At 36.1% G+C, this 12,492-nt stretch overlaps 1 protein-coding gene across 1 annotated transcript; it reads right to left on the reverse strand.

Annotated features, from left to right (window-relative positions):
• Positions 1-995: 995 nt before the first annotated feature.
• On the reverse strand, positions 996-10,718 carry tgif2 (TGFB-induced factor homeobox 2). The gene is made up of 3 exons (XM_073851787.1): positions 10,442-10,718; positions 7,444-7,706; positions 996-3,957 (listed from the first exon to the last, which is right to left on the reverse strand). The coding sequence occupies exons 1-3, from the start codon at positions 10,458-10,460 to the stop codon at positions 3,112-3,114; spliced, it is 1,128 nt and encodes a 375-aa protein (XP_073707888.1). The 5' UTR covers positions 10,461-10,718; the 3' UTR covers positions 996-3,111.
• Between the last annotated feature and the right edge of the window lie 1,774 nt (positions 10,719-12,492).

Here is a 12,492-nt window from a genome sequence, read left to right on the forward strand (position 1 = left end):
AATATGAAGAAGCAAACTAAAACACCAGCAAATTGCCTCAATATTCAGTAGTAGTTCACATCTCAGAGCTGCTTGATCTACATCATGAAACAAACTGCTCTAGATGTATTCTTTATTCTCATCTGCATAGGTTCCATTCATGAAGACCACCTGCGAGAGCTGCTGACCACCATGGGAGATCGTTTCACAGATGAAGAGGTGGACGAGCTCTTCAGAGAGGCTCCCATTGACAAAAAGGGCAACTTCAACTACGGCGAGTTCACCCGGATTCTCAAACACGGAGCCAAAGACAAAGACGACATGTAGACGATCAGAAAACACCAGCATTTCATAGCATAAATATTTAATCGATAAAAGAAGTGTTTTTTCCTCTACATGCATTTGATGACCAATTACATCGCTAACAATCTGTGCAATGTCTATTGTGTGTTTTATGGGGGACTACAGTAGGTTAGAGTAGGTTAAAGCAATGTACTCTTAGAGCTGCGGCTCTCTAAATGTGTGCAACTCAGAAAGGAAACCATTACATTGGAAATGCCATAAACCTTTTCAGTATCTTCCTCTCACTGAGCGATATTATTAGATATCAAAAACATTATGGGTATTTTTAAACACTTTGAAGACATTATAAAGAAATTAATGGAAGTAAAAAAATCTCTATTTTTCAAGCTGCACATTCTTTTGATAACTCTTTGACGCTGACTTTGGGATATGGCGATTTTTCGGTGGTACTGCAACTTGTATTTACTCATCAAACCCTGTGAACATCTGGCTTATGAAACATGTATTTACATGCGGCAGCTCTCAGACATGAAGTCATCCATCAAATGAACGTGACACATTTTATACTGAAATAAAGATGTCTCAAACTACAGCGAACTCTCAAAATCATTTCTGTGCATGCTGAAATCAACAGTACTCTTTTCTGCAACATTGCTCCTAATGGGTGAAAATCTGTCAAATAAAACCATTACTCCACAACATTACTACAAATATATGAAAAACGAAGCTTTATTTCTCTGAAACGCTTGTAAAAAAGGACATCAAATAAAATCTTAAGGCAGATATTGCACAGACTAGTCCAAAGGTTTTCTAAGGAAGCAGGTAAGGCACAAATGCCAGTTTTACTGTCCTCAGTTATACATACACATGATCCACGTATTTGGTCGTACAGGAGAGAGCTACGCATATTTGATGTATATACACACACACACACATACACATTAAAAGCAGGTCTATGCCAGACAAAAACCTGAATGATATTTACATGTTTCACATTGTCATCAAGAACACCCTTTTTGCAATAAGGACATCATAATACAGTTCCAGGAATATTAGTTTCGGTCTTTCTGAGGCGGTGAAAAAATAGAGTATTATATGAAAAAATATAGGTTTACTTCCAGTACCCATCACTGTTCCAGTAACTAACCGAATGATCACAGTGGTTTTGAAGTGTTAGTTAATTAAATCTGTAATACAGTTCATGATGCTACAATATGACAGCTCGAACACGGCTTAAAAAAAAGAAAGAAAAAGATGCACCTTATAGAATTTATTTAAAAACTCCCTTTTTGATGTCAGAGAAGAAATTAAAACTACAAAACAAACCTGAGACGCACTGAAAAACAATGAGAAGAAACAGTACTACAGAACATGACCTCTGACCTTAAAGAGAATTTACCCAGCATGACACAAACTAATCAGAATTATGGCACGTTTGTGAGAATAAATTGAAATAACGTGAACCGCATCATAAGTAATTACTAAAAGGTTAAACTCATTACTATAAAGACTACTATCTGACTATATGTACATGTTCTCAGTTTCATGGAAACTACAAGCATAAAATCATAATGCATCTAGATCCTCTAGTGTCCAAAAATAGAAAGACTGCTCAAGAAATCACTGGAAAGCATTTTCTGTGTTTCTAAATAATTGTTAGTTCTCAAGATACATTCACAGATCAAGAGCAAGAAAGAAGCACTTCAGACTTTAAATTCATCTTGGAAATGCATGAAATTCCTTTAGCCTCTACAAACACTGTCAGGCTCACATTTGCATGATGTGGTCCTCTACACTGAGATATGTAAAACACATTTATTAGTGAAGATCATCTACTTCACCCAACAATACTGTCAGAACAACAATCATTTCAGCAAAAATAAAGCTACAGCCCTAGGATCGCGTTACACGATAACAGAAGAAAATCAATGCTGTCTCCGTCTTTGAGACGACCTCCCTCCCGCATCTCAGACAGACACGAGGCGTGAGGGATGATCTCTGCAGTACGATCGATTTCCTGACGAGCCGTTGCTGCACAGACACACGTCATGCCACACGAAAGAACGCTATTCTGAGACTGGATAGACGGTCCTGACATGATGACGAGGAGGTGAAATTGTAGACTATAAAGTGCAGGAAAAATGACAGAGATCACACTGAAAAGACTTTCAAATCTGAGATTGTAGAAGTAGAGGCTTCATCAGCAGTGGCTTTCAGGCAAAATCAGAGCACATTTGGTTGCTAAATGCTGATATTTAAACGTTGCATGCTTGTCTTTGCATTCACAAATAAGTGAAGCATGCTATATGAAACCTAAACGTCTATCCCTAGTGATGCAAACAGGCAAGAGCAACTATACATGGAGCTTCTTTACCAAAACAACGCAAGGCCACTTAAATTACAAATGTTTAAATGAAAATCTCTTGGCTGCAAACCTGAGTTTTGCACAGGTTTTGAGTTTGCTGGTGTTTGCACACGGTAATATTTACGCCTGAAAGGACCTCCACCTGTTCTCGAAGATCCCAGAATCTGAAATGCTGGATTATTTCTTATTTATGCATGCCCATAAACTTCATGTAGTTAAAAAAAAAGGTAAAAGGTTTTGGTTTAAAATGTTTTTAAAAGGTCTTAAAAATACATCGCGGTGTAGAGACACTTTACTCCTGAATCCCCTGTACTGAATATCAGAGGCTCTTCGGGTACCAAGCAACATCCGCACGGTATCCATGACAACGATTTGGGGAGGAAGGTTTACATCTGCTCCAGAGTCTTCCGACAAGAATAAGCAAACAAATGGAGTCTAAAGTGAGTTTGTTCTTACTTGAGTTTTTAGTTAACCGCTTCCGTGACCGTGTTATGTGTGTACTGTGAAACCCATGAGTGAGATACCACATTCACAGATGGAGCGGGTTGTCGAACACTCCACATCCCAGAAGACCCAAAGCTTCCAGATTCCAGATCGGAGACACCAGCCGTGCTTAGATCAACGGGAAGGCCTGAAAAAGCGTGGCTCATGACGGGAACTGATACTGGTAATACTGCGTTCTCCATCAAGCTCGTTGCAGGATTGGATTCATCTTTTGAAGGAGTCTTCAAATCGGCATTCGTGACGAGCACTCTTGAACTTTCATTTGTTTGCAGTTGCTTCATTTGTTCTTTCTGCTGGCTGACTTCTTGCTCTGCCGCTCGCTGCAGGGCCGCGTCCACCAGAAGCTTCAGATCGCTGAAATCTTGAGGGCAAAGCTCCGGTGGGGTCGGTGGAGGCGTGTTGAACAGGACCCCAGTCGGGCTCACCGCTCCCAGAGTTGAGACCGAGGTAGAAGTAAGCGGGATGGTTGTCATGTAATGGTCTCCAGTCAGGCCTTCCCGTCTTAGCAGACCTCGCGTGTCCAGCTGCATCAGAGCCTGAACACCTCCGTCTTGGTTTCCTGACGATGGCAAGCAACCGGCACCAGCCAAAATTGCCGTCGCAGTGTTTCCCAACAGCCTCAAATCCAATGTGGGGGCGGGGCAAATGACAGAGGTGCGGGTCGAAGAGGCAGGGCATTCTGGGGAGGCGGATCTGTCTGGTTTGCTGGTGCGTCGTGACATTGTAAACTGAGTGGGGTCTTTGCCATCTTTCCTGAGCAGGTCTGGCAGGAGCCTTCGGCGGGCGTTTATGAACCAGTTACAGATCTACAAACAAGAATGAAGATTTCAGTTTAAGTAACTTAAAGGGTTAGTTCAATCAGTCAATCGACATTTATTTATACAACCCTTTACAACACTCAAGGTGAACCAAAGTGCTTTCCAATAAAAGTAAAATAGAACACTAAAAAAAGTACCAAGATGACCAACAAAGTAGTCCACGTGACATCACGAGAGCACTTTTTGGCTCAAAGAAAACAAAAAGAATTACTTTATTCCACATTTTTCTCTCTACTGCGTCACTTGTGGACATGCTTATACAAACGTACCATGATGCATGCGCGTGGGGGCACTCAATAGATTTCGATAGCTTTCATAGAGTGTGCGTCCGTCTCTTTGGTTTGGTTTGATACAACGGTTTTGATGTTGTCAATTCAATCAATTGATGCTAAATTGCAGCTAATTCGACACACAGGCATTTACAAGCCATTTAAAAGTGAGGAAAAGAGGGAAAACTCTGCCTCACCATCACAACCCCACTGGAGAAGTGTGTTTTTCTTTGGGGTAAGACAGTTTCCAAATGTAATAGGATTGGTCCAACTAATTGCTTGGTTTGTAATGCATACCGAACCGAAAACCTTGTACTGAACGGTTCAATACAAATATGTGTATCGTTACACCCCTATTATCCATATACATACAGTATACTTGTGTAGCGAGATACTTGCTAGATAGAAAATCTAAACTACTTGATTGCTTGTATCATCACAAACTTTTCAAACTTCGGTATAAGTAAGTTTAGCAAATAAATGGATTGAAACTAACTAGAAACAGACTATAGAAACTGTCATTTCTTTTCCATGACCATTTAAGAGTTTAAAGAGATTTTTCCACAGCTGCGATTCCCACTTGAAATGTTCAGACTACCAGAAGAACAGAAAGAAAAAAGAATTATCGAACGCCAAGCAATATAATTATATGCTAGTAGGCCTTATATAGTGTTTGATACAAATGTTAAACTCCAGCCACTGATAAGTCACAGTTAAAAAAAAATTTATTTAGACATGTTTAGTGCCATTAATTTAACATTAAATTACTATACCTATTTGTGACCCAGGACCACAAAACCATTTTTTAATTGAGATTTATAACTTGCTTGAAAGCTTAATAACTAAGCTTTTAATTGATGCATGTATTATTTGTTAGGATAGGACAATAATAGATACAACTATTTGAAACTCAAAAACCTGAGGGTGCAAAAAAAAAAAAAAAAAAAAAAAAAAATCTAATATATAGAAATTCACCTTTAAAGCTGTCCAAATGAAGTTCTTAGCGATGCATATTACTAATCAAAAATTAAGTTTTGATTTACTGTAGGAAATTTAGAAAATATCTTCATGGAACATGATCTTTTCTAATGATTTTTGGCATAAAAGAAAAATCAATTTTTATCCATTCAATGTATTTTTGGCTATTGCTACAAATATACCCGTGATACTTAACACCGGTTTTGTGGTCACATTTTATCCTCCAAAAATCACACAAAAAAGATTTAAAGGAGGCATTGTATTGGTGATGCTGTCCTTAATATTTCTTGGTAAAAGATCAAAAAGAACAAACAAAACATGCATTTTTTGAATCCTAAAGTTGTGCCCCCTGTTTGCGCGGCAGTGAACTGCATGCTGTGTCAGACAGACAGCTGGCTCTAATGGAGACCAGAGGAAATATGCAGCACAGGCCTCGCCGCCCGCATTCCTGCGCTCTGACAACACCGCAGCTCTCGGTCAAGGACAAAACACAGCGCAGACTGTGTGGGAAAGTCTCAGTCTTTGAAGATTTCAGCCAAATGTAAAACTGAAGGGTGGATAAAAGATACAAAAAAGAAAATCCTAGAAAGAGAACATTGCTTAAACAGAACTTGATTAGCAAGACTTTTGACTCTGGTCCACTTTGTAGCTTAATCTGGCAAAAACATGCTCACTTGGGCATAAAAAGGATAACTGACATTCATAACCAAATTTACAGGCTTGAGAGTTATATTCTGAATAAATGTAAATAAGTTTGTGATATTTATGATCATTTTGCCCTCTTTTGAGCTTAAAAGCTTCAGCTTCACTGCCATGGAAGAAAAAAAACATTTTAAACATGAAAGCAAGTAAAAGTGTTAATGAGTTTAAATTTAGAATACTTTTACGATCATTTGGCCTTCTTTTGAGACTGAAAACTTCAACTTCCTTGTAATTGCACAAAACTGTTATATGGGTTTGAAACAACATGGAGGCAAGAGTTTTAAAAATTTAAGTCAATAAGATTAAAATATGCATTTTGAGCTTTAAAAGGAGAGTTTCACAGTAATTGCATGGAAAATATTGCACTGGACTAAAACCTGAAAGCAAGTAAAGGACATTTTTCAAAATGTAGGTCTAAAGTTCACATTTATGATACTTTTAGATCCAAATTTCTAAAAGTTTTAGTTTCATTGTAATAGCGTGGAAAACTGTCACACAGGATTGAAAAAACATGGAGACCAAAAAAAGAGACGATTTTCAAATTTAAGTCTACATAAGAAAAAAAAAAAAATCAAATTTTGGCTTTAGAGCTGGAGTTTATGTTTTAAACCAGTACAATAATGGCCATGCAATTACAATGAAACTGAAAGCAAGTACCAAAAAAAAAAAAACAACCTTTAAATTTAAGTCTATATAAAACTACATTTACGATACTTATGGTAATTTTGCCTTCTTTTGAGCTTAAATGCTTCACTTTCACTGTCATTACATGGAAAATGTTAATTTGAGATGAAGGCAATTAAAGGACAATTTTCTAATTCAAGTCTCATGATAAAGTGACCTGCTTTTGAGCTTGAAAACTAAGTTTGCACTTTGAGCTGAAAATGAAAGTTTCACGGTAGTGCATGGACAATATTGTACTGGATTGAAACTTGAAAGCAAGTAAAGTACATTGTTCACAATTCAGTTCTAAAGTTTAAAATTTACAATACTTTTACATCCAAACTTTTAGTTTCTAAACCAATCACTTTAGAAATTTGGATGTAAAAGTATCATAAAAGTAAACTTTAGACCTACATTTCGAAAAAAAAAAAAAAAAAAAAATCCTTTACTCGCTTTCAAGTTTCAGTCCAGTGAAAATATTCCATGCAATTACTGTGAAACTCTCCTTTTAAAGGTCAAAATGCATATTTTAATCTAATTGACTAAAATCTTAAAACTCTTGCCTCCATGTTTCAAACATTACAATAATTTCCATGCAATTACAATAAAACTGAAGTCTATATATTATTGCATTTATGATAATGTGACACGGTAATTTTGCATTTGAGCTGGAAAACTTCAGTTTCATTGTACCTGCATGGAAAATATAATACTTGTTTGGAAACATGAATGCAAGTAAAGAACATTTCTCAGACATATGTCTAAATGCATTTACTTGCATGCTTTAAAGCTCTAGTTTTACGGTAATTGCATGGAATACTGCATCCAGCAGTTTAGATGAAATGATCCAGTTATGTCTCACCTGTGACACAGACAGATGCGTCTGTCCAGACAGGCTCAGTTTCTCCTGCTCTGACGGATAAGCGTTGAAGCGATGCTCGTACAGCCAGTCCCTCAGAACCTGAACCGATTCTTTGGGGAGGTTTCCACGGCGGCGGCGTTTGGCAGAAGACCCGCTTCTTCTGCCGCTGGTGGACAGGTTAAGAGGGTAACCATCGTCCTCACACGGGTCGCTGTCCGACATGGCAGAAAACTCAGTGTCTCCGTTCTGGTCCTCGTCAAAAACTGAGATGAAGAAAACAAAACCATTAGTCTCAAAACAGCATACATGACAGAGGAACGAAAGTGATTTAGGTTAGGTCGCAAAAAGTTTACAATGCCCTTAAATACCAGAAATGCCACAAATGTGTACACTACGCAAAGTATGCACATTTTTGGCATGCATGACAACCAGAGGAACCTACATTTGGCAAAATGTGCAGTACCGCATGCAATACTGCATCCTGCAATCAATGCAATTGAAATGGCAAATAAGTTCTTATCTTATGACCAAATTGCCCTGGTCATTTAAAAGTGTCCCACAGATAAATCTGCTTGACTGCACTCCATTTACACATCAAAACCCTATTGACTCTGAACTGCTCCTCCATTCACACCTTCGCCATGACAGTGTCTCTTCACCCCCGTCCTGACGCTCACAAACCAGAGGGAAATGAAGCTTATCTAGTGCTCTATTGAGCTTTACAGGTGGTCCAAACGAGTGTTTTACATTTACAATGAACATTATCATTAAAATAATCATTATCACCAGATAGAGCAGACAGTATAATTCATGCGCTGGTTTGCGAATACGGCCATTAACAAAATGTGACCGCAATCATCACTGTATATGCATATCCTTTTTAAACATTTAACTTTGAATATTTGATCACATGCTTGCATCTGAATCCTATTTATTAGCACTTAAACAAACTGCATAACCTTTTTTTTTTTTTTTTTTAGTTGAGAAGTGCATCATTTCAAGGCCCTTAAACCCAAAACAAAAGTCAAGGTCTGTTTAGACAAGGCCAATAAAATCTAAACAAGCACTTTAACTACTACATTTGCAAAACACAACAAAAAAACCTGTTAATTAATTGCAAAAAAAAAAATAGTTTAACTCTATATGTGGACCACAAAACCAGTCATAAGTAGCGCGGGTATATTTGTAGCACTGTAGGGGTCAAAATGACCAATTTATCGTTTATGCCAAAAATATTAAGATTCTCATGAAAATATTTTGTACATTTCCGACCATAAATATATCAACTTAATTTTGGATTAGTAATATTCAATTGCTAAGAACTTCATTTGGACAACTCTAAAGGCGATTTTCTCACTATTTAGATTTGCACCCTCAGATTCCAAATTTTCATATAGTCGTATCTCGGCCAAATATTGTCCTTTCCTAACAAATCATACATCAATGGAAGACTTATTTCTTTCTTAAAAAATACTGGTTTTGTTACTGGTAAAACTAGTCATAAGGGTCCATTTTTTTGCTGATTAAGCTGAATAAATAAGCTTTCCATTGATGCATGGTTTGTTAGGATATAATAATATTTGGCAGAGATAATCTTGGAAGTCTGGAATCTGAGAGTGGGAAAAAAATTAAAATAAATAAAAACCTAAATATTAAGAAAATCGCCTTTAAAGTGGTCCAAATTACATTTTTAGCAATGCATAATACTAATCAAACTTTAAGCTTTGATACATTTACAGTAGGAAACTTACAAAACATCTTATCCTAATGATTTTTGGCATAATATAAAAACTGATAATTGGAACCCATACAATGTTTTTTTGCCTATTTCTACAAATATTCTCGTGCTACTTCAGGGTTACATCTACATTAGTACAATTAAATTTTTTGACAGTGATAATACCAGGTTTCCACTATTTTATTAAAGTACTGGCCTAAATACTGCATTTCTGGCAGAAACTGGAGTCAGAGCACTCACAGGAAAAGCACACACTCATTTCTGTGTAATAGCTAAAGAGTTTCAGAGAGACGCGTGAATCAGACACACTTCAGCAGTTCAGAGTTTCTTTCTCCTGCTGAAACCTGAAGCCTTAAAGAGCAGCTAAAAATGTGGGAGTTCCTGAGACCCGCTTTAACAAAGCAGATTGTGTGTGTAAGTGTGTGTCCTCTGGACATTCATGCTCCAGTCTGCAACTGTATCCCTGTTTCACATATCATTCGTAGCAGTATGCAATTGTCTTAAGTGTGTTTGACAAATAAAAATGTGTTTCTCGAGGTGGTGGATGAATAATCCAAAATAGAGCTGTGTTGTTGGTCATTTCATAAACTGAAAAGCTGACAAATGTAAAACTACTTAGAGTAGAATTAAATATTAGCGATTTTTTGGATTATCCAACATAAAATCAGTGCAACTAAATGTCTGAATGAACTCCTCATCAACGACCTCATTTCCCCCTTCCTTACCTATTGAATGTTGACTGAAACGCTTAAAAAGTAAATCTGTAGTTCCAAACAAACACGAGGGCCACGTACTAACAAATGATTGAGTAACCTCTGCATCTTCACCGTCATTTACTTACATATAACATTCTCATTTTGTGAAAACCCTTACCATTTTATACTGGATACAAACGGAATCAAAGAAAAGTCTGTTTGCAGACGCGAATAAACAAACGCGGCCGCAGACGCGCGAAAAAAAGCGAATCGCCAAACAAACAAACGCGCGCTGACGTCATCAGAACACAATGATACAATGTAACAAACGCCTGGAAGTCACTAAAGCTGCAAAGATTCGCTTCGAAAATGAGCGTGAACGCAAAAAACGTGTGGATCAGCTGCTTTATGAAAGGCCAGAATCAAAAGCACATCTGCGTTTCACGCGTTCAGACTGAAATCACGCCACGCTCACAAGACGTGCAGATGGACAGCGTGTGGAAGCACAAATCACACCGCGTTCACGAGTCACGCACACCATCCCGCATCTGTTAACGATTCTCACCTCTTTTGTTGGGCTTCATCCTGGATGCTGGGAAAAAGAAATGCACGAAATGTTGGAAGTTGCTGGTGTGCGAACGCGGGTCCTCGTCAAACGGAGAGTGTGTTCTTCTTCACTCAGTCACACAGACACAGGCAGCTGCGCGGAGTCAGATCAGAGAAGCTCCAGCAATCAATGAATCCTCTCATTTAGTCAGTTAGTGTGCCATGAGGGAAATAGTCTTGTTGACAAACATCCGTTTACCTGCAGCTCTGCTGCTCCAGCAAACTCTCTCTCTCTCTTTCTCCCTCTGTCCGTCCCTCAATGACAGGCTCCTAGTCCCTCCTCCACACTCCAGGGGCCAATAAGGGCCCCACATCTGTGTGTCATCACTCTTTCATTCAAAATTCACAATTCAAACACTTGTGAGAGTTTATTTTAAGAGCTGCATTTTAGATTTGGAATCATGTTCGGAAACTTCTTTCAGTCAAATAAGTGATGTAATTTACCACACTAGAGTTACGTTTTCAAATTCGAATCACATTTAAAGGAGTAGTTCACTTTTAGAACCAAAATGTACAGATAATGTACTCATCCCCTTCTCATCCAAGATGTTCATGTCTTTCTTTCTTCAGTCGTAAAGAAATTATGTTTTTTGAGAAAACATTTCAGGATTTCCCTCCATATAATGGACTTCTTGAACTTCCAAAATGCTGCATCAAAGAACTCTAAACGATGGAAGCCGGGGAAAAAGTATATAAATTGTCCTTTTTTTTTTTTTTTTTTTTTTTTTTTAGAAAACAACTCATCATTTTGCTAGATAAGACCCTTCTCTCCTCGGCTGGGATTGTTTAGAGCCATTTGAAGCTGAATTTTGGAAGTTCAAACTCAGGGGCACCATAGAAGTCCATTATATGGAGAGAAATCCTGAAATGTTTTCCTCAAAAAACATGATTTCCTTACCACTGAAGAAAGAAAGACATGAACATCTTGGATGACAAGGGGGTGAGTATAGTATCTTTACATTTTTGTTCTGAAAGTGAACTACTCCTTTAAACTTTCTTTTTATTTATTTATTCATTTAATATGAATTTCTATGTATGTTACACATGTGTTTTTAACAAATCAATTATTAACAGTTTTTTTTTGCTTATTTTGCATTGCATTAATTTCTGTTGCATTAGGAACTTGATATATACACATTTATTATTATTACCAATTTAATGTATTATTTGTGCATGCATTTTATTGTACATTTACATTTTATATTAATAAGATATATTTTATGAATTTCTATGTATGCTGAACATGTGTTTTTAACAAATAAATTATTATAGTTTTTTTTGCTTATTTTGCATTGCATTAATTTCTGTTGCATTAGGCACTTGATAAATACACATATTATTTATTATTATTACCAATTAAATGTATTATTTGTGCATGCATTTTTTGTATATTTACATTTTATAGTTAATAAGATATATTTTATATTATTAAGATTTATTTTCATAATATAAATAAAATAAGCATATTATATATATATATATATATATATATATATATATATATATATATATATAAAGTTAATATCAGTTTTTTTTACATTTTGATCAGCTGTATAATTATCTATAAAATATTAGTACCAAATGTATCTAATTAATCTATAATGTAATTTAGAATTATTTTATTCATTTTTTAGATTTGTATTTATTAAATATTTTATATGAATTTCTATGTATTCTGTCATTTTATAATTATTAAAATACATTTTCATAATATAAATAAAATAGGTATTTTCATAAAAAATACAAAATATTTTTAATATAAATATATATATTTTTTTACTTTTTGATCAGCAATATTATTTCTATGTAAGTTGCACATGTGGTATTTTAACAAATAAATTGTTTATAAAATTTTTTTGTTTGTAAATCTATTTGGCATTGCATTATCTTACATACTGTAATATCTGATGCCATTACCATTTTAATATATCCTGCATGCATGTATTTCATTGTAATTTACTTTTATAATTATTAATATATATATATATACTTTTTGATCAGCTATATAAT

Source organism: Garra rufa, chromosome 12 (genome assembly GCF_049309525.1).
Source record: "Garra rufa chromosome 12, GarRuf1.0, whole genome shotgun sequence".
Lineage (NCBI taxonomy): Eukaryota > Metazoa > Chordata > Actinopteri > Cypriniformes > Cyprinidae > Garra > Garra rufa.